This window comes from Cricetulus griseus, chromosome 4 (assembly GCF_003668045.3).
Source record: "Cricetulus griseus strain 17A/GY chromosome 4, alternate assembly CriGri-PICRH-1.0, whole genome shotgun sequence".
NCBI lineage: Eukaryota > Metazoa > Chordata > Mammalia > Rodentia > Cricetidae > Cricetulus > Cricetulus griseus.
This window is the reverse complement of record NC_048597.1, coordinates 33299142-33318174: the sequence shown is the minus strand read 5'-3', so window position 1 is coordinate 33318174 and position 19033 is coordinate 33299142. Positions and strand designations below refer to the sequence as shown.

The 19033-nt window shown below is 36.9% G+C and overlaps 2 protein-coding genes across 2 annotated transcripts; both read left to right on the top strand.

Moving 5' to 3' along the window:
* Positions 1-6546: 6546 nt before the first annotated feature.
* On the top strand, positions 6547-7541 carry LOC100766661 (olfactory receptor 5K1-like). Its single transcript, XM_027413251.1, is given in 2 exon segments — positions 6547-6718; positions 6721-7541. Coding segments are annotated over 2 exon segments (993 nt in total).
* Positions 7542-16646: 9105 nt separating this feature from the next.
* LOC113835374 (olfactory receptor 5K1-like) lies at positions 16647-17642 on the top strand. The gene has a single exon (XM_027413250.1). The coding sequence runs from the start codon at positions 16647-16649 to the stop codon at positions 17640-17642; it is 996 nt and encodes a 331-aa protein (XP_027269051.1).
* The last annotated feature ends 1391 nt before the right edge of the window (positions 17643-19033 follow it).

Genomic DNA, 19033 nt, shown 5'->3' with positions numbered 1-19033 from the left:
TAAATGTCTACAAGAAAATGTGGTGTTCTACACACAAGAAGACTGATATTCATGTGCATTCACAGAGATTATGGCAGCATGCACAGAGCCTTCACCAGTTTAATCAAGATCAAATCCCTGCATGGAGATGGGGAAGTGACTAAATGTTCCATGTGTAACTAAGAAGCTGTTTTTAATTTATAGCTACCTGGGAATGAAAACAGCTTTTTCCAATGGAGCAATTCTGAGTTTATAAGTCACCCTCTAGAGCAGGCTTCATGCTCAGCATTACTAGTCCAAAACAAAATGAACTCCATGTTTTTGTGATTTTATTTAGTTTAGTGGGTTTTTTACTGAAAGAAAGAAAGAACATAGTTATATGAGTGGAGATATTTGGGGAGAGTAAAGGTTATGATCAAAAAAGAATTTTTTACATACAGGTATATCATTTTGAAATAACATTCTACAAAAGCTAATTCACAACACACACACACACACACACACACACACACACACAATTGTTGCTTTGATTGATGTTTATTTTCTTAAATTCTAATCATGTTTTGATCCCTTAGTAAGGCATGAGATAATTTTGTCAACAATCCTAAAAAGTAGAATGTTGAAAATTATATTTGCATACAAAGAACAATTGTGAATTATCCATATATCCATGTTAGTAACATAGATACCTTTATAGTAAATACTATTTTCACTATGCTTTTAATATTCTTGCTAGTGGTTTAATTCAGCATATGAAATTCTTGAAATAATTAGGTAAACATTTCTATACCTTATCCACCTTTGTATCATAAAGGATCCTTCATAAATAGCCTTTATATCTCATTTATTAAGTGATGAATATAGGATAGGTAACAAACTTTTTATGGCAAATATATATTCCTTATTTTTATTTATAGGGTCAATGATTAAGATCATAACATTGAATGAATAAACTAAATGTCTAGACTGTCGTAAAGAAATCACCTCATTAACAGGCTTGTTGTCTATCTCTGACACTTAGAAAACAACAGACATATGTAGTGACAAGCTTTTGGATAGAAAAATAATAACAGGCGGACTGTGATCCATTCATTCCTATGGTTCAGAGGATATCACTTAAGAACCATAGGATCTGCTCTAATCATATGAATATGGCATTTCAAATTCACATGACATCAATATTTTTAAATATATGTGTATTAATCTTTGATAGTCAGAAATAAGTAGTTTGTCTGATATTGGCTGCAGTCGGCATATAAAACAACTGGTCTAATTAAGAGAATACGAGTTTCAGGTTGTGATACTTTTGATTGTTTTGAAAGCGATTCAAAGTGATAGGCAGGATCCATTCATTCCTAGAGGGTAAACTCTGGGTTTTCTGCATAATTAGAAGCAGAATATTTATTGTATTCTATATACTTTTGCTGGAAGATTCAGTTGAATTGTCTGAAACCATCTTCATATAAAATCACTGTTTTATAGCTTGTACTTTGCAAAGTATAGTAAGCATCTACGACTTCATTTTGTAAAAAAAAAAAGTCAAAATGAAAATGTGCAAGTTAAGATATGATGTAGGGACAATAAGAAAATGTTTTAGTGCTTTTGTGGAGTGAGGTATATTAATCTTGTTGAAGTTATCAAAAATAATATTTGAAATTATTTGTATATGAGGCCATACCTGCCAGAAGACTGGGTAGGGTACTATGGTCCTTTTCTACCCTCTCTGTTCCTCCAGACCCTCAGGGGTTGCCCCTAGGGCAAAAACAGGACACTGCTTCAACCTCCCCTCTCCCGTCCACATCTCTTGTGGAATTCACAGACCATCCTCTTCATCTCCCCTCTTCTACTTGCTACTGTGTCGCAACCCCTACTCAGGTGGGCATACCTTGCTCAACCACAGGCCACTTCTGCTAGGTGACCCGTTAAGCTGACCAAAGAACCCTCTCCCCACTCTCTGTTCCCCAAGACCCAATTCTCAGGATATCTCATAGCTCTGCAAGGGATACTCTCCCACTGGCCTCCTCTTCTAACAGCCTTTAATCCAGCAATAAATCCCCTTGAACACACCAGCCAGGCAGCCAGTAAAACAAGCAATACACAACCAACACACTCTCTGAAAATCCACAGAGGAAGAAGAAACCAAGGAACAGTGCCTCTTGTTGGAGGAAATATCTGATATTTGGTCCATAGGGCAGTGGAGATCAATGATAGAAGTCCATCACAAGAGTGGACATTGTCTGGGTCATGTGTCAACAAGCAAGACAAGACAGGCTAAGTCCATATGCAGCTTTTTACAGGTAAATGGATGATTCTGAGAAAGAGAAGTGAGTCAGCATCCCACATCCCTGTCCTAGTGGATTTCAAAGTGAGGCAATTTTTTATTCCCTTACCAAGAAGGAAACATTTGTCTGTTCATATCTGTGTTTTGTAGGGGGTAGAGGCTGAGCATACACATGTATGCAAGTGCTGTCTCTTCAAACACCTCTTCACCCTATTTTTGTGTCAGTATCTTTCACGGAAACTAAAGTTCAGAAATAGGCTAGACCAGCTAGATAGAAAGTCCTAAGATCCTTCTAGTCCTTCTATGGCTGCCTCTCCAGCATTGGTATCCCACACAGACCTTTTTTTTGCATTCTTTTATGCTGCATCTGCACAGAGCTTTTCAAATGGATGTTGGGCATGTGAACTCCTATCTTCACACTTTTTGGCAAAAAATTTTTCCACTCATTTTCCACTTACATCTACTTATTTTACAGGAGTATGTGAAGACATATATGCACACAGAGGGCAGAGGGACACATTGGCTATCCTATCATTCCCCATACTACATGCTTGAGACTGTCTTTCACTAAACCTGGAGCTATGCTTATGGTCATCAAACTCTAGCAATCCTCCTGTCTCCACACCTCTTCACAACACTAGGATTACAAATACACGAGGGCACACCCACCTTTTAAATTCAAGTTCTGGGGATTTGAACTCAGATCCTCATACTTAGGCAGCACATTGGCTGCTGAGTCATTTCGTCTGCCCAGTGCTAATTATTTTCATAACTCACATTAATTTTACATCCTCCATTAAAGTATTCTCCAGACTATTTCCTATATTGTATGCGCAAAAGTTGAGAATTTTAAGAGTTAGGTCAGTTACACTCAATCTAGCAAGATAATCTTAAGCTCACCCTAGTAAAGACCATGTTCTTATTGAACAGTCTTAATTAATTTCAAATGATTCATTTTTTGTAGGGACTTAAATTCTCTACAGAAAAATACTGATGTCAGTGCTGAGAAATTCTCTCAGGATTTGACAGAAAGCTTAAGTTTGCAACACAAGGTACATAGCTATTATTTCCTCCGGGTAGCCTATGATCTTTGCTTATTCCATCTCAATTGTTGTGAGATCTAGGTACATAGGTATTCTTAAATTGAGATCTTGACTATAAGACAAATAAGCACTTTCAGAATGTGCTCCTCAGCAAAATCCAGGTAAGAGAACAAATATTTGCTTTTCTAATTATTAAATAAATTTTCATTTGTCCTGAATCATGACTCCTCTCTTGACCATGCAGCACATTCAAAATTCAAAGATTTGTGGAAACAAGTTGAAGTACAATGATGTAATCCATTTCCCTTTGTGATTGTAAGGTAGAACCCCCAAATATAGGTAAGAGGGCAAATTAATCACTTAGATAATTCAGGAATATGTTGAAAATAATTTCTAGTAATGAAACAGACATACAATATAATTAATATTCTTGAAAAAAGTGAATAGCTACTGCTATTACTGGGAATCAAAATCATTTAGGCCATAGAGGTATATAATTCAATCTCTCAGTCACTGTGTCCCAATGAGTCAGTGAGCATTGAGAGCTAGTAGCATTCTAAAGAAAAATGAAATTTGGATTCAAAATTCTAGAATTTAAGCTTTTTGTCTTTAAGATTTAAAACCAAAAGAAGTAAATACATCTTCACGAGGCTCTAAGGTGCCATGGTCCTTAGCGAGCATAATTTTCTAAGGAAACAGAAAAATCAGGAAAGTCAAGATTTTTAGTATTTTAAATTTTTGCTTTATTTTTATGATGACAAATAAGCTTCGATTTTATTTCCTTTTCTTGTTTGCCACTTAAATACAAACATAGCCCCAAACAGCTACATCCAAGACATTCTGTCTCAGAGTTACACTATCCTGTTGGATGCTCCACTACATCTGACCGTTGACTGGATTATTAAGGGGAAGACTTTCTCGGGTAGCTCATCTCAAGGCTGGGGGATGGACAGAGGTATTGAGAAAATGATAGGTTGGCATATCTGGCTCCTGAGCGCCAGTCCCTGGACTGAAGGTGAAGGGTGAGAATTAGTCCTCCCCATGGAGGCAGAAGGAAGCCACCTACTCTTGCTATCACAGGTAAAAATTAACCACCATCGTGGTTCTCTGGCTCCTAAGCCTTGCTAGCTGACAGGTACACCAGTGCCAAACAAGTCTGATGTCTGATCTGGTGGTGGTCCTGGGATGCAGCATCGTCATGAGATTCCAAGGAATCTTGTCAACAGGTAGAGATATTTGGGGAGGGGATAGCATAGGCTACCTAATTTCTGGTCCCACTACGAAACCTTTTGATTAGAATAGAGTATCATCTCAAATCTACACAAACCAGCCAGCCAAGCCAATAATAATATTTTTGTTTTTAAAAAAGGGAATTCTAAACCAGGCGTTGGTGGAACACACCTTTAATCCCAGCACTCTGGAGGTAGAGGCAAGTGGATATCTATGAGTTCGAGACCAGCCTGGTCTACAAGAGCTACTTCCAGGACAGCCTCCAAAGCAACAGAGAAACGCTGTCTCGAAAAAAAAGAAGTGATTTCTAGGGTTTAAGCTCTTATACTTTTGAGGTTTAAAACATCTGAAGAGAATCTATCTTAATGTGGCTCTAATGTGCCATAGCACACTTTAGATAGCATATATTTTCAGGGAAATAGAAATCAAAAAGTCAAAATCACTTTCTTAAGATAGCTCTTTCAAAAGGTGGTGTCATCAAGATTTACTTTGTAGATAATCACTCACATTAGAGCCTATGCAGAAACAAAAAGTTAATAAAAAGTTCATCAGCATATTGGAAGTAAAGTCACCCACCCCAGATCATCATGATCAAGTCTGGAGTATGAATAATCTTATCTATCCTCAGAAGGCTTTCAATGTAGCAAAAGTGTTCAAATATGTATTGGGAAATAAAGTAATATCAATTATACACACAAGCTATGAATTTTAGGTAAGACTTTCAGGGCAGGACTGAAATCCTCACTATTTTGGACATTAAGGCATGAGGATTGAAAATTGAAAGTTTAACTGGGCTTCAGAGAGACTTCAAGGAAAGAATGGATAACAGTGAGATTGTCTCAAAATGCATAGTTTTGTTTTGTTTTTTAAATAAAGGACTGGAAGAACAGCCCAGTGTTAGGCAAGCTGTAATTAGTATTGCATGTAAACTAGCTTTACAAAACAGAGGAAGGATTTAAATATTTGAAAAACTCAATGGGAATAATGGCATAAACAAATTCAATACAAAAATGTGTATGAACATGGCTTTAAAAAGTGAAAACCATTATTTCTTTAAATTTTGGGTTATTCCCTTTTTGAATTTTTAAGTAAGTTTTATTTAAATTATAAACATTTCTGTTTTACATGTCAATCCCAGTTTGGTCTCCCTTCCCTCCTCCCCTGTCCCCCACTGCCCCCCTATCCCATCCTAACTTTTGGGTTATTCTATTTAAATATAACTACACATTCATCAGTCCTTAGTATTCTTTGCACAATTCACAAAAGTGAATTTAATATATTGAGAATATATTTCTAAAAATACTTCCTTATTCTGGGTGAATACAGTAAAAATTTTAAGTTAAAAGCAACAAAGAAGAAATTTCCCCTTTTTTACTATGTAATATTTTAATTGTTTATTTCATTATACTCTGTGAATCTTTTTTTATCTTTTTTTTATTTGAATTAGAAACAGGATTGATTTACATGACAATCCCAGTTCCCTTCTCCCTCCCATCCTCCCCTATCACCGCCCAACTAAAACCCTACCTATCACATATCCTTTCTTCTTCACCTGACTCAACCTTTCTGCTTCCTCATGACCTCTGCATCCTTCCTCTTCTTCCCTTCTCATTCTCGAAGCTCCTTGCCCCCCTCCTCTTCCCCCAGCTCTCAATTTGCTCAGGGAATGGTGACCCTTTCCCCTTCTCCAGGAGACAATGTTTGTCTCTTTTCCGGTCCTCTTTGTTTACTTGACTCTCTGGCAGTGTGGGTTGTAGGCTGGTAATCCTTTACTCTAGGTCTAAAATCCACATGTGAGTGAGTACATATCATGTTTGTCTTTTTGTGATTGGGTTACCTCGCTCAGAATGGTTTCTTGTAGTTCCATCCATTTTCATGCAAATTTCAAGATTCCATTGTTTTTTTCCACTGAGGAATTTTCCCTCTTATACAAAGAAAGCATAAAGAGAAAACTATATTCTAAGAATTACAATTTTATATCTTTGTCATTACAGTGTCAATGGACAAGCTGAGATGGCTGAGAATAACTACTCTGTGACAAATGAATTCATCCTGGTGGGATTCTCAGATCACCCAGACCTGAACACCCTCCTGTTCCTGGTGTTCTTTGTTATCTATCTGGTCACCATGGTGGGGAATCTGGGGCTGGTGGTCTTGATCTACATGGAGCACCGTCTTCACACACCATGTACATCTTTCTGGGCAACCTGGCTCTCATGGATTCCTGCTGCTCCTGTGCCATCACTCCCAAGATGCTACAGAACTTCTTTTCTGTGGACAGAAGGATTTCTCTCTATGAATGCATGGCACAGTTCTATTTTCTCTGTCTTGCTGAAACTGCAGACTGCTTCCTCCTGGCAGCAATGGCCTATGACCGCTATTTGGCCATATGCAACCCACTGCAGTACCACACCATGATGTCCAAGAAGCTCTGCCTTCAGATGACTGTAGGAGCCTACATAGCAGGAAACCTGCACTCCATAATTCACATAGGATTCTTGTTCAGGTTAACTTTCTGTAGGTCTCATGTAATCAAGCACTTTTTTTGTGATGTTCTTCCATTATACAGACGCTCGTGTGTTGACCCTTATCTCAATGAATTGATGATACTCATCTTTTCTGGTTCAATTCAAACCTTTACCATTACTATAGTCCTGGTATCTTATTTGTATATCCTTTTCACTGTATTCACAATGAAATCTAAAGATGGTAGAGGCAAAACCTTATCAACTTGTGCATCCCACTTTCTGTCTGTGTCAATATTCTATGGGTCTCTTCTCTACATGTATATTCGACCAAGTTCAGTCAATGAAGGAGATAAAGATATCCCTGTAGCTATCTTTTACACTGTAGTAATTCCTTTATTAAACCCTTTCATTTACAGTCTGAGAAATAAAGAAGTAATAAATGTCATGAAAAGAATCATGAAGAGATTTTTCAGCAACATTAGAAAACAAGGACCATCTCCTTTGGAAAAAAGATACAAAGCTGAAAATGCCCTTTTCTAAACCCATACTCAATGAAAATGTTTTCTATGACCACCCATGGGCCTTTGAATAGATCCACACTACTAGGGATGAATTCCCTTTAACACAATGAGCCTCAGTCCCAATCAGCTGTTTGATGACCTAATCACAGGCCAGCCACTACTCTACTAGGAGATACATCTTATTTGGCAACTTGGTATTATAGCATGGAAGGGTCAAATCTCAGAAAGGCTATTTTTGCTAATTTTTGACACTAACTACCTATATATCAAATTCTGTCACTATGAAAGCTAGATGGCTGGGAACAAAACAAAATTAAAAACCAAAAAACAAACAAACAAACAAAAAAACCAACACTTTTAGCAAGGTTTCCCTGTGTTCTGCAACCTGATGTCTCTATGCAGTTCTGGAGAACAACCAAGGGCAATAGCTTGGTGGAGCCCCTGGCACTAAATTAGGCATACACTTCCACAGCAAATAGCTATACTAGTCAGCTATAACTACTAATATTCATTGACTCACAGGCATCAAACTAATTAAATTACGTGAAACCCTGAGTTGTAACAAGTTAATCGGTTTCTGCATATCACAACTGTTTTCTGAACATGAATGCTTCAACATTTTGCAACTCAGGAGTTATCTGAATTTCTTTTTGTAACTCTGATATGTGCTTGATTAAGAAATGTTAATTAAAACTAAGTAAGATTTTTCAATTCAGATTCTTAATATCCATTTTGTTTAATTTGTTAAGATCCATAAGTTAAACTACATATTGTAATACAGTCCACATATATATATATATAATATTATAAAAACATAATATATATACATATATATCACATATCTTCTAAAATATTTCTATCTGAATTTTCTGATGCTTACTCATGACTTGATAAAGTTAATTTTTCTGTTATGCTAGGAAAATTGTTGTCCATTTATATTCTATTCATCCTGTTGAGGCAAAGCTTTTTGTTGTTGTTGTTTTTTCCAGACAGTACAGTGTTTCTCTGTGACTTTGGAGGCTGTCCTGGAACTAGCTCTTGTAGACCAGGCAGTTATCAAACTCAGAGAGATCTGCCTGCCTCTGCATCCTGAGTTCTGGGATTAAAGACATTTGATATCAACACCTAGATCAATGCTGTTTTTAAATCTTTCTAAAAATGCTTTAATTGGATATTCACATTCCAAAATAACATTTTGTTTTCTGGCTAACCAAAAATTAGTCTAGAAGATGACATGTTGAAAGTGTGTGAATTCTCTGGATCCCAAAGCTTTTTATCTATGGTGATCAGAGTATTTTAATAAATCTGTGGAAAGTTGTCATTGTCCCCCAGATAACCAGGCTTCATTCTAAAATAGAACTTTAACTCAAAATCTTGTGTTTTAAAAGTAAGCTTTCAAATTAAGTTCCCAATGACTATATATATTGGGAACTTAATAATATATATAATTAATATATAATAAAATATATAGTCATTTTCCCATGCTATTAACACCTTACTAATCACACTAACATATTTGATATTGCAAGACAATGTTATGTTATGAAGTTTGTACTCGTGAATTTCAAAGCTTTGTGTATAAAGTTCTTCTGATCTGTGATCTCACCATTGAAACCACTGTAACTCAGTGTTTCATTTTGGCTCCTCTTGACAACAACTAGTTATCAGATGTCCCTTACCAAACACTCACATTTCTATCACTCAGACAAATAAAATCTTAAATCTTAAAAATAAAAACTATACCAAAGATAAACAAAGTTATTTTTTTCTAACCCATAGTCAGCTAACCCAGTTTGCTTTAGTGGAGTCATGATGCAATGCATCATGGATAAATTATATATTAGAAAGTTTCTTTTGTGGGAGCCAGGGAACAGAGGGAGAAGAGATGACTCCGGGAAACTCAATATTCCTTTCAAGGCCATTTGCAATGCTCTCCCTTCCTCTCACTGGGCCTCGGAAATGTTCAGCAGTCTCATCACATCACCAGAAATTGAAAACCAGGTCTTCAGATGGTGGCTTTTGAGAGACACTACACCTTTACACATTAAAAATATTTTTGTGGCCTTGAAAATTTTTATAAGAAATGGGCATACACTCATCAAGTGTATTTTTCTGATGATTTCATTACAGGTTTGAGGGTTGGAACAGCATGAAGTAAACTACCATTTTATTCACTATTTATCAACAGTAAATATCATCAACGTGGCTCATAACTCTTCATAGTAGGAGAAATCAGCTGGCTTGCATTTGGTTCTACACCACAGTGCACTTTTTTCTCTTCTATATTCTATTCTTATGAGTGGATTCATATACCCAGACTACAGTAAATGAATGGCATATTTCTTCCATGGCCAATTCCAATTTACAGGAATAGCTTTGACAGGTAACTGCAGTCACTCCCATTAGTTCACCACCTCTTAAGAAGTTTCACTATGCCATTGAATGTTCCTTCTAAACAGCTCATATGGCCTTTTTCCTTCCCTGGGAATATCTTAAGACTTTCCTATACACCTTGAAGAGTTTAGAGGCTCCATTTTAATTGTATAATTTGCTTATTTCCCTCTCAAATGTTCCCCTTTTTTGCAGATTCATCTCTACATTGTTTTCAGATATTGATATCACATCGTATAGACAGAAGATCTGGAGTAAATGAAGAATTCCCAGGATTACAGCATGGGACACACAGCAGCCCAGCTGAAGTCTCCATGTCTGTGTTTCACTTCCTCCTCCCTGGTTGCAGGGTCTCTGTTTAAAAGGAAACTCTTGTTTATACAGATTCCTCCTTTCTGTTGTTGAGGGACTGTTTTTTCAAGTATGTTTCATGTCCCTCTTTTTTTCAGTTTCAGCTTTTGAATGTTTTCTAGCATTAAGGATATTGCTTCCTTGGAGGAGAGTTGATGATTCTGTGGAGGAGAAAACTGTTTCTGCCCTGTTGTTTTGTTTCATTTTCTTCTAGAGATCCAGATAATCATGAGCCAATTGACTTTCTCCTTCTATGAATGTATCAACACCAATGGGAGTCTGATTTTAGAGCTTGCATGTAGCTAAGTTTTGAGACTAGTCTAACTACTTCAATCACAAAGCCATAAATTTCTATTGCATAACTTCTGGGAATTTGTGCATGTGTTTGTAGGGGAGCAGGGGGTGCTATTTTCAGAGGACTCCACATTTTGCATTTAATAATTAACCATTAATTTTCACAAAGCTTGTGGGAGCCACCAGCCAGTGTCTGATTTGTCCTAAGATCCATTCCACAATTCAGAACTCATACCCAAACCTGCCAGAACCAGAGACCAGGTAACACTGATACATAGTATGAAACCAAATACTATTTATATAAAGAAAATTAGTAACAATAATAACATGACTCTTATTCATACTATGTTATACCCATATACGGATTCCTTATTCAGCCTTTATCAGAGATGCCTCCTTCTCAGCAGATGGAAATGCATACAGAGACCCAAGCCAGACAAAGTACAGAGATGGACAGACATTGGAAAACACCTGTAAATGGAATTTCTCCATCAAATTCCTCCTCTTGAAGCTCAGGGAACACCTTGAAAGAGGAGATGGAAAGAGTGTAAGACCCAGAGGCCATGGAGGACACCAGGAGAGAAAAGCCCTGGGAATCAACTGACCAACATTCATATGACCTCCCAGATACTGATGCCTCAAGCACAGGATCAACACAGGTCTGAACCTGTTACTCTGCTTATGTATTATAGCTTTAACTTTCCTACTTTTAAGAGATCCCTGTGTATGTGAATAACTAGGTTTTTTATTTTAGTGCCATATTTGGGCCTCTTTTACTTTGTTTGTTTGCCTTCTCCAACGTCAATGGGATAATTTTGTTTTACCATTATATTTTATTTTGTTAAAAATGAAATGATTTTTGAAGGAGAACCAAACAATGACCATTGTTTTAACACAATTTTTTTTATTGCTTCTTTGAGAATTTCACGTCATGCACTATGTTGAGTGTGGTGATGATCCAATGAACAACTTGGTCCTCATTCTGTCCTCCCTGAGACCTGGAGACATCCGGGAGTATAGTCAACAGTGGAATTTTCCTTCTCCAGTCTCATCATGGGAACGGTGTCCTCCTAACCCTCTCATTCTTCCTTGAGGCCTCTTAGAAACCCCCAACCTCTACTCCTGGCACCTGACCTGAAGTGCCCTAAACTTATTTACCTTTGCAATGAAATTTGGCCGCAATACCCCTTAGATAATCCAAATGGCTGTGTAATGGCACCATAGATGCAATATTTTGGGGACCTTTACAACTACTGTGAGTGATAGGGGAAATGCAAGGAGATCCAAGAGATTCCCTTTCTGTACATGCAAGCTTTCTCCTTTCTCCATTCTAAGCCCAGTTTGTTTTTTGTCTAGACTTCACACACACACACACACACACACACACACACACACACACACACACACACTGAGTAACTATCTCATCTTTTAAGTTACCATTGAGAAATCTGTAACCTTGTTGCAATGTGGGAGCTAGAAGTTGGTCCTAGTCGGAGGGGAGGAAGAGGAGTATGCCAGCTATAGTATGCACACATCTTGCACACTCTTCTCCCAGACGGGTGCATCTCACAGCTCCTTCCTGAAGTGTCCTCTGTCGGTGTCTATGGCTCAATGATTTCTTATGTTTGAGCCTTCTTCGTTGTTAGCTTATGAATTCCAGAGTGTGTGTGTGAGAAAGAGAGAGAGCAAAGAAGGGAAGGCTGCAGAAGAGAGTGAGAGAGCAGAGGGCAGCAATGGAGGGAGGCAGAGAGTGAAGGGCCAAGGCAGCAGGGCCGCAGCCCAGAGGCAGAGAGAGAAAGATGTAGAACTAATTAGGGAGAAACTGTTGAACAGAGCATTTGGAAGGGGAGCAAGAGAGATTATTCAAAGAGGATTTTTCCAGATGAAATAAAAAGAAAGTTTCAGGCAGAAATTATCTGTTCTTTATTTTTCCCCTCAGATTAAAAAAAGTCCAACAATTACATCGATAAGAACGTTTCCTGAGGTATTAACAAATTCCTGGATTTTTTTATGTACCCTGATACTGACTGGGAGCTGAACCCTCAATATTTAGTTATAACTCCCCATTCCCACAGATGCAGTTTGATCCAAAGGTCCCTGGAGGTCACTGGTAGAAGTCCATCACAAGAGTGGGCATGGTCTTGGGTCATGTATCAACAAGCAAGACAAGACAGGCTAGGTTCATATGCAGCCTTATACAGATAAATGTATAATTTTGAGAAAGAGAAGTGAGTCAGCATCCCACATCCCTGACCTGGTGGATTTCAAAGTGACACACTTGTGAAAAAAAAAAAACTAAGTGTCTTTACTTTTCATTCCCTTACCAAGAAGGAAATATTTGTTCATTTGTGTTCATACCTGTGTTTGCTTGAGGTTCATATGACTTACAGAGGTTCATACATGCATGTGGAAGCTCACATATTGGCTAGACTAGCTAAAAAGCAACCATCTATAGCTGCCATCACAAAACTGGTAATAACTACAGGCATGTTCTGTCCCAAACAGTTTTTAATTAATAAATTAATTTTAATTAATTCATGAATCGATCAACTAATTGATTGATTTTTTTCTTGTTTGTTCAAGAAAGGGTTCTCTGTATAACAGCACTGTGAGTCCTGGAACTCACACCTTAGACCAGGCTACCCTCAAACTCACAGATACCAGCCTGCCTCTGCCTCCAAAAATGCTGGGATTAAAGGTATATGCCACCATTGTCAGGCCCACACAGCTTTTTAAATGGATATTGGCATCTGAGCTCAGATCTTTACACCTCTTTGTCAAGAATGTTTTCCACTTCAACCATCTTCACAACCATTGTCCACTTCAACAAAATTTCTATTAATTCTTTGTGTGAACACATATTTGCACACACAGGACAGCCAAGGACATTGGCTGTCCTGTTCTGTCACTCTCCATTGTATGTGCTTGAGACAAACTCTGTCACCTAACCTGGAGCTATGCTGATGTCCAGCAATTTCTAGCTATCCTTCTGTCTCCATTCCTCCCCACAATGCTATAATTACAAGTTCCTGAGGGCACACCCTCCTTTTAAATGTGGGTTCTGGGGATTTGAACTCAGATCCTCATAAATAGGCAACACTTTTGTTGCTGAGCCATTTATTCTGTCCAGTGCTAATTATTTTCATAACTGACATTAATTTTACATCCTCTATTAAAGTATCCTCCAGACTATTTCCTATCCTATATGTTAGATTATATGCACCAAGTTGAGGAGAATTTTAAGAGTTAGGTCAGTTACACTCAAACTAGCAAGATAATCTTCAAGCTCACTTTAGTAAAGACCATGTTCTTATTGGGCAGTCTTAATTAATTTCATAGGGTTCATTTTTGTTAGGACTTAAATTCTCTACAGAAAAATACTGATGTCAGTGCTGAAAAATCCCCTCAGGATTTGACAGAAGGCTTTAAATTTGCAGTACAAGGTACATACCTATTATATCCTGTGGGTAGCCAATGATCTTCATTTCTTCCATCTCAGTTGTTGTGAGATCAAGGTACATAAGTATTCTTAAATTCTGAGACCTTGACTATAGGGCTAATATGCTCTTTCAGAACATGCTCCTCAGTGAAATCCAGGTAAGACAACTATTCTAACTTTTAACCTTAAATATCTGCATGGCAAATGTCTGCTTTCCTAATTTTTAAATGAGTATAATTTCTCCTAAATATTGACTCCTTTCTTGGTCATGTAGCCATCTCAAAATTCAAAGATATGTGGAACTAAGTTGAAGTACAATACTACAATCCACCTCACTTTATGATTAATAAGGTACAAAGCCAAAACATATAGATAAGATAGCAAATGAATCACTTAAATAATTCAGGCCCATGTTAAAGTAATTTTCAATAATGACTCAGACATGTCATATAAGATATTTTTGAACATACTGAATTTCTTTTTTTTTTTTTTTTGGTTTTTCGAGACAGGTTTTCTCTGTGTAGCTTTGGAGCCTATCCTGGCACTTGCTCTGGAGACCAGGCCGGCCTCGAATTCACAGAAATCCGCCTGCCTCTGCCTCCCAAGTGTTGGGATTAATTTCTATTATCTTCTTTCAGTGTTTTGATTACTGGAAAACAAAATCACTTTGGCCATAGAGGTATATAATTCAATCTGTCAGTCAACATGTCCCAGTGAATCATTTAAGTACTGAGAGTTAGTAGCATTCTAAGGCAAAATCAAATTTGGATTCAAAATTCTATACTGAATGAGTGAAGTTTCAAGAGACTAGGGCAGAAGAATGTTTCTTCTTGGCCCTCCTCCAGTCTGACTGCCCACCCTGTGTAAGGGACAGTGTAAGCCACTCCAGGGCATGGTCAGGCAGACATGTAGACATCTTCTAGCATGTGTGGCTTACACTGTCCCCTACAACCCTGACTCAAGTCTCTGTAAACAAGGGAACTGGAATACCAAACTGCAAACTGCATGGAATTGGTGGCTTTCCTTCTTCATAATCATCGCCTCCTTAGACATTGCAGCTCAGGAAGAGCTCCTATGTGACTATGCCCACCTCAGAAACCCTCCATCAAAGCCTACCCTTGGTTGAAACCTTAACTGTATAGCCTCCCTGCTTTCCCACCAGCCTACCTCCTTCAAATGACAAGGTGACCTGAAGGAGAAAAAATTTTTTACACACTTACTCATAGCTAATTACTTCAAGTATTTTAAAATTAATATTAAAGATGCCTTTTCACATAGTATTTAAATATCTCTTATAGCTTTCCAAGGTGGACTTGAACAGATGGCCTTATACTGACAAACCTTTTATATTCTATTCTATTTCATATTCCAGCTTTTTGTACCTTTTGCAAGCAGGGTGAACTTTTGTGCTTCCCACGAAGACTAAAATTTTGCACATGTTTTAGAAAATCAAGATAAAACTTTAAGGTAACATTTTTGATAAGATAGTGACATCAAGATTTACTTTGTAGATACTTCCTCACATTAGAGACTATGCAGAAACAAAGAACCGATAAAAGTCCCATTAGGATACTAAAAGAAAATCACCCATGCCAGGTCATCAGGATGAAGTTGGGAATGTAAATAATCCTATCTTTCCTCAAACATTCAATAACATGTTTCACAGAAGTAGTATACACCTAAGCTCAAAATGCTTTCAAATAGTAAAAGTATCAAAATACAAATAGAAATTAAAGCAATGTAGATTATACACAAGAATTTGTAAAATTAGGTAATACTTCTAGTTCATGTCAATAATCACTGTTATTTAGGAAACCAAAGCATGAAGATAGAAAATTGGAAGTTTATCTGAGCTTCACAGAGTCTTCAAGGAAAGAAGGGATACCAATGAGATTGTCTTAAACCTCAGGGTTCTTTTTAAAAATTAAAATACTGGGAAAAATAGCTCAGTGGTAGACAAGAGAATCAGGTACAATTGTAATTAACATAATATGTAAATGACCCATACAAAGCAGAGGAAGGTTTTAAATATTTCAAATACTCAAAGGAAACAATGGCATAGACAATTCAGTGTTTACAAAAAATTCATTTCTTTAACGTTTAGGTAATTTTATTTACAGATAACTATACATTCATTACTCCTTAGTAATCTTTATGTAATTCATAAAAGTAAATTTAATATATTGACAATAAATTTGCAATACCATTTCTTATTCCTGATGGATATATTAAAAATTTTAGTTAAATAAAACACATTTATAGAAAATTTTATTCTAAATTTATTTCAATGCTCTTTACCAAATCTGACATCAAAATTATTTTGGAGTAATAAATCAAATGTGTGTGCCCTAAATTTTATGATATGTAATTGCCTAAATTCATAAAGGAAAACCTCTTCCTAATTAAAAATTAGGTTTTATATTAATAAAAGTATTATTGTAAAATTGAGTTAAACTTGGAGATCACAGTTACTAACACTGCATGTGATTAATTACTCTCAAGAAGCATAGCTAGCTGCATTCCAGAGACAACAGTAGGTGAACAAAGAAGAAAGTTTCCTCTAATACAAAGAAAACATAAAGAGAAAATTATATTCTCAGAATTATAATTTTATATCTTTGTAATTGCAGTGGCCATAAATAAGCCGAGATGGCTGAGAATAACTACTCTGTGACAAATGAATTCATCCTGGTAGGATTCTCAGATCACCCAGACCTGAACACCCTCCTGTTCCTGGTGTTCTTTGTTATCTATCTGGTCACCATGGTGGGGAATCTCGGGCTGGTGGTCTTGATCTACATGGAGCACCGTCTTCACACACCCATGTACATCTTTCTGGGCAACCTGGCTCTCATGGATTCCTGCTGCTCCTGTGCCATCACTCCCAAGATGCTACAGAACTTCTTTTCTGTGGACAGAAGGATTTCTCTCTATGAATGCATGGTACAGTTCTATCTTCTCTGTCTTGCTGAAACTGCAGACTGCTTCCTCCTGGCAGCAATGGCCTATGACCGCTATGTGGCCATATGCAACCCACTGCAGTACCACACCATGATGTCCAAGAAGCTCTGCCTTCAGATGACTGTAGGAGCTTACATAGCAGGAAACCTGCATTCCATGATTCACATAGGATTCTTGTTCAGGTTAACTTTCTGTAGGTCTCATGTAATCAAACACTTTTTTTGTGATTTCCTCCCATTATATAGACTCTCCTGTGTTGACCCTTATCTCAATGAATTGATGATACTCATCTTTGCTGGTTTAATTCAAGTCTTTACCATTACTGTAGTCCTGGTATCTTATTTGTATGTCCTTTTCACTATATTCACAATGAAATCTAAAGATGGTAGAGGCAAAACCTTATCAACTTGTGCATCCCACTTTCTGTCTGTGTCAATATTCTATGGGTCTCTTCTCTACATGTATGTTCAACCACATTCATTCAATGAAGGAGATAAAGATATACCTGTAGCTATTTTTTACACTGTAATAATTCCTTTATTAAACCCTTTCATTTACAGTCTGAGAAATAAAGAAGTAATAAATGTGATGAAAAGAATCATGAAGAGATTTTTCAGCAACATTAGAAAACAAGGACCGTCTCCTTTGGAAAAAAGATACAAAGCTGAAAATGCCCTTTTCTAAAGCCATACTCAATGAAAAAGTTTTCTATGACCACCCATGGGCCTTTGAATAGATCCACACTACTAGGGATGAAGTGCCTTTAACACAAAGAGCCTCAGTCCCAATCAGCTGTTTGCTATTGTAATCACAGCCCTGCCACACTATACTAGGAGATACATCTTATTTGGCAACTTGGTAATATAGCATGGAAGGGTCAATCTCAGATAGGCTATTTTTGCTAATTTTTGACACTAACTACCTATATATCAAATTCTGTCACTATGAAAGCTAGATGGCTGGGAACAAAACAAAAGAAAAAAAAAACCAACACTTTTAGCAAGGTTTCCCTGTGTTCTGCAACCTGATGTCTCTATGCAGTTCTGGAGAACAACCAAGGGCAATAGCTTGGTGGAGCCCTGGTGCTAAATTAGGCATACACTTCCACAGCAAATAGCTATACTAGTCAGCTATAACTACTAATATTCATTGACTCACAGGTATCAAACTAATTAAATTATGTGAAACCCTGAGTTGTAATGAGTTAATCTGTTTCTGCATATCACAACTGTTTTCTGAACATGAATGCTTCAACATTTTGCAACTCAGGAGTTATCTGAATTTCTTTTTGTAACTCTGATATGTGCTTGATTAAGAAATGTTAATTAAAATTAATTAAGATTTTTCAGTTCAGATTTTAATATCCACTTTGTTTAATTTGTTAAGATCCATAAGTTAAACTACATATTGTAATACAGTCCATATATATATAATATTATAAAAACATATATACATATATATCACATATCTTCTAAAATATTTCTATCTGAATTTTCTGATGCTTACTCATGATTTGATAAAGTTAATTTTTCTGTTATGCTAGGAAAATTGTTGTCCATTTATATTCTATTCATCCTGTTGAGGCAAAGCTTTTTGTTGTTGTTTTTTTTTTCCAGACAGTACAGTGTTTCTCTGTGACTTTGGAGGCTGTCCTGGACTAGCTCTTGTAGACCAGGCTGGTATCAAACTCAGAGAGATCTGCCTGCCTCTGCATCCTGAGTTACTGGGATTAAAGTCATTTGATACCAACACCTAGATCAATGCTGTTTTTAAATCTTTTTAAATATGCTTTAATTGGATATTCACATTCCAAAATAACATTTTGTTTTCTGGCTAACCAAAAATTAGTCTAGAAGATGACATGTTGAAAGTGTGTGAATTCTCTGGATCCCAAAGCTTTTTATCTATGGTGATCAGAGTATTTTAATAAATCTGTGGAAAGTTGTCATTGTCCCCCAGATAACCAGGCTTCATTCTAAAATAGAACTTTAACTCAAAATCTTGTGTTTTAAAAGTAAGCTTTCAAATTAAGTTCCCAATGACTATATATATTGGGAACTTAATAATATATATAA

What these genes read in the sequence shown, in the direction of transcription:
- LOC113835374 (XM_027413250.1), top strand. Translation starts at nt 16,647, where the DNA reads ATGGCTGAGAATAACTACTCTGTGACAAATGAATTCATCCTGGTAGGA.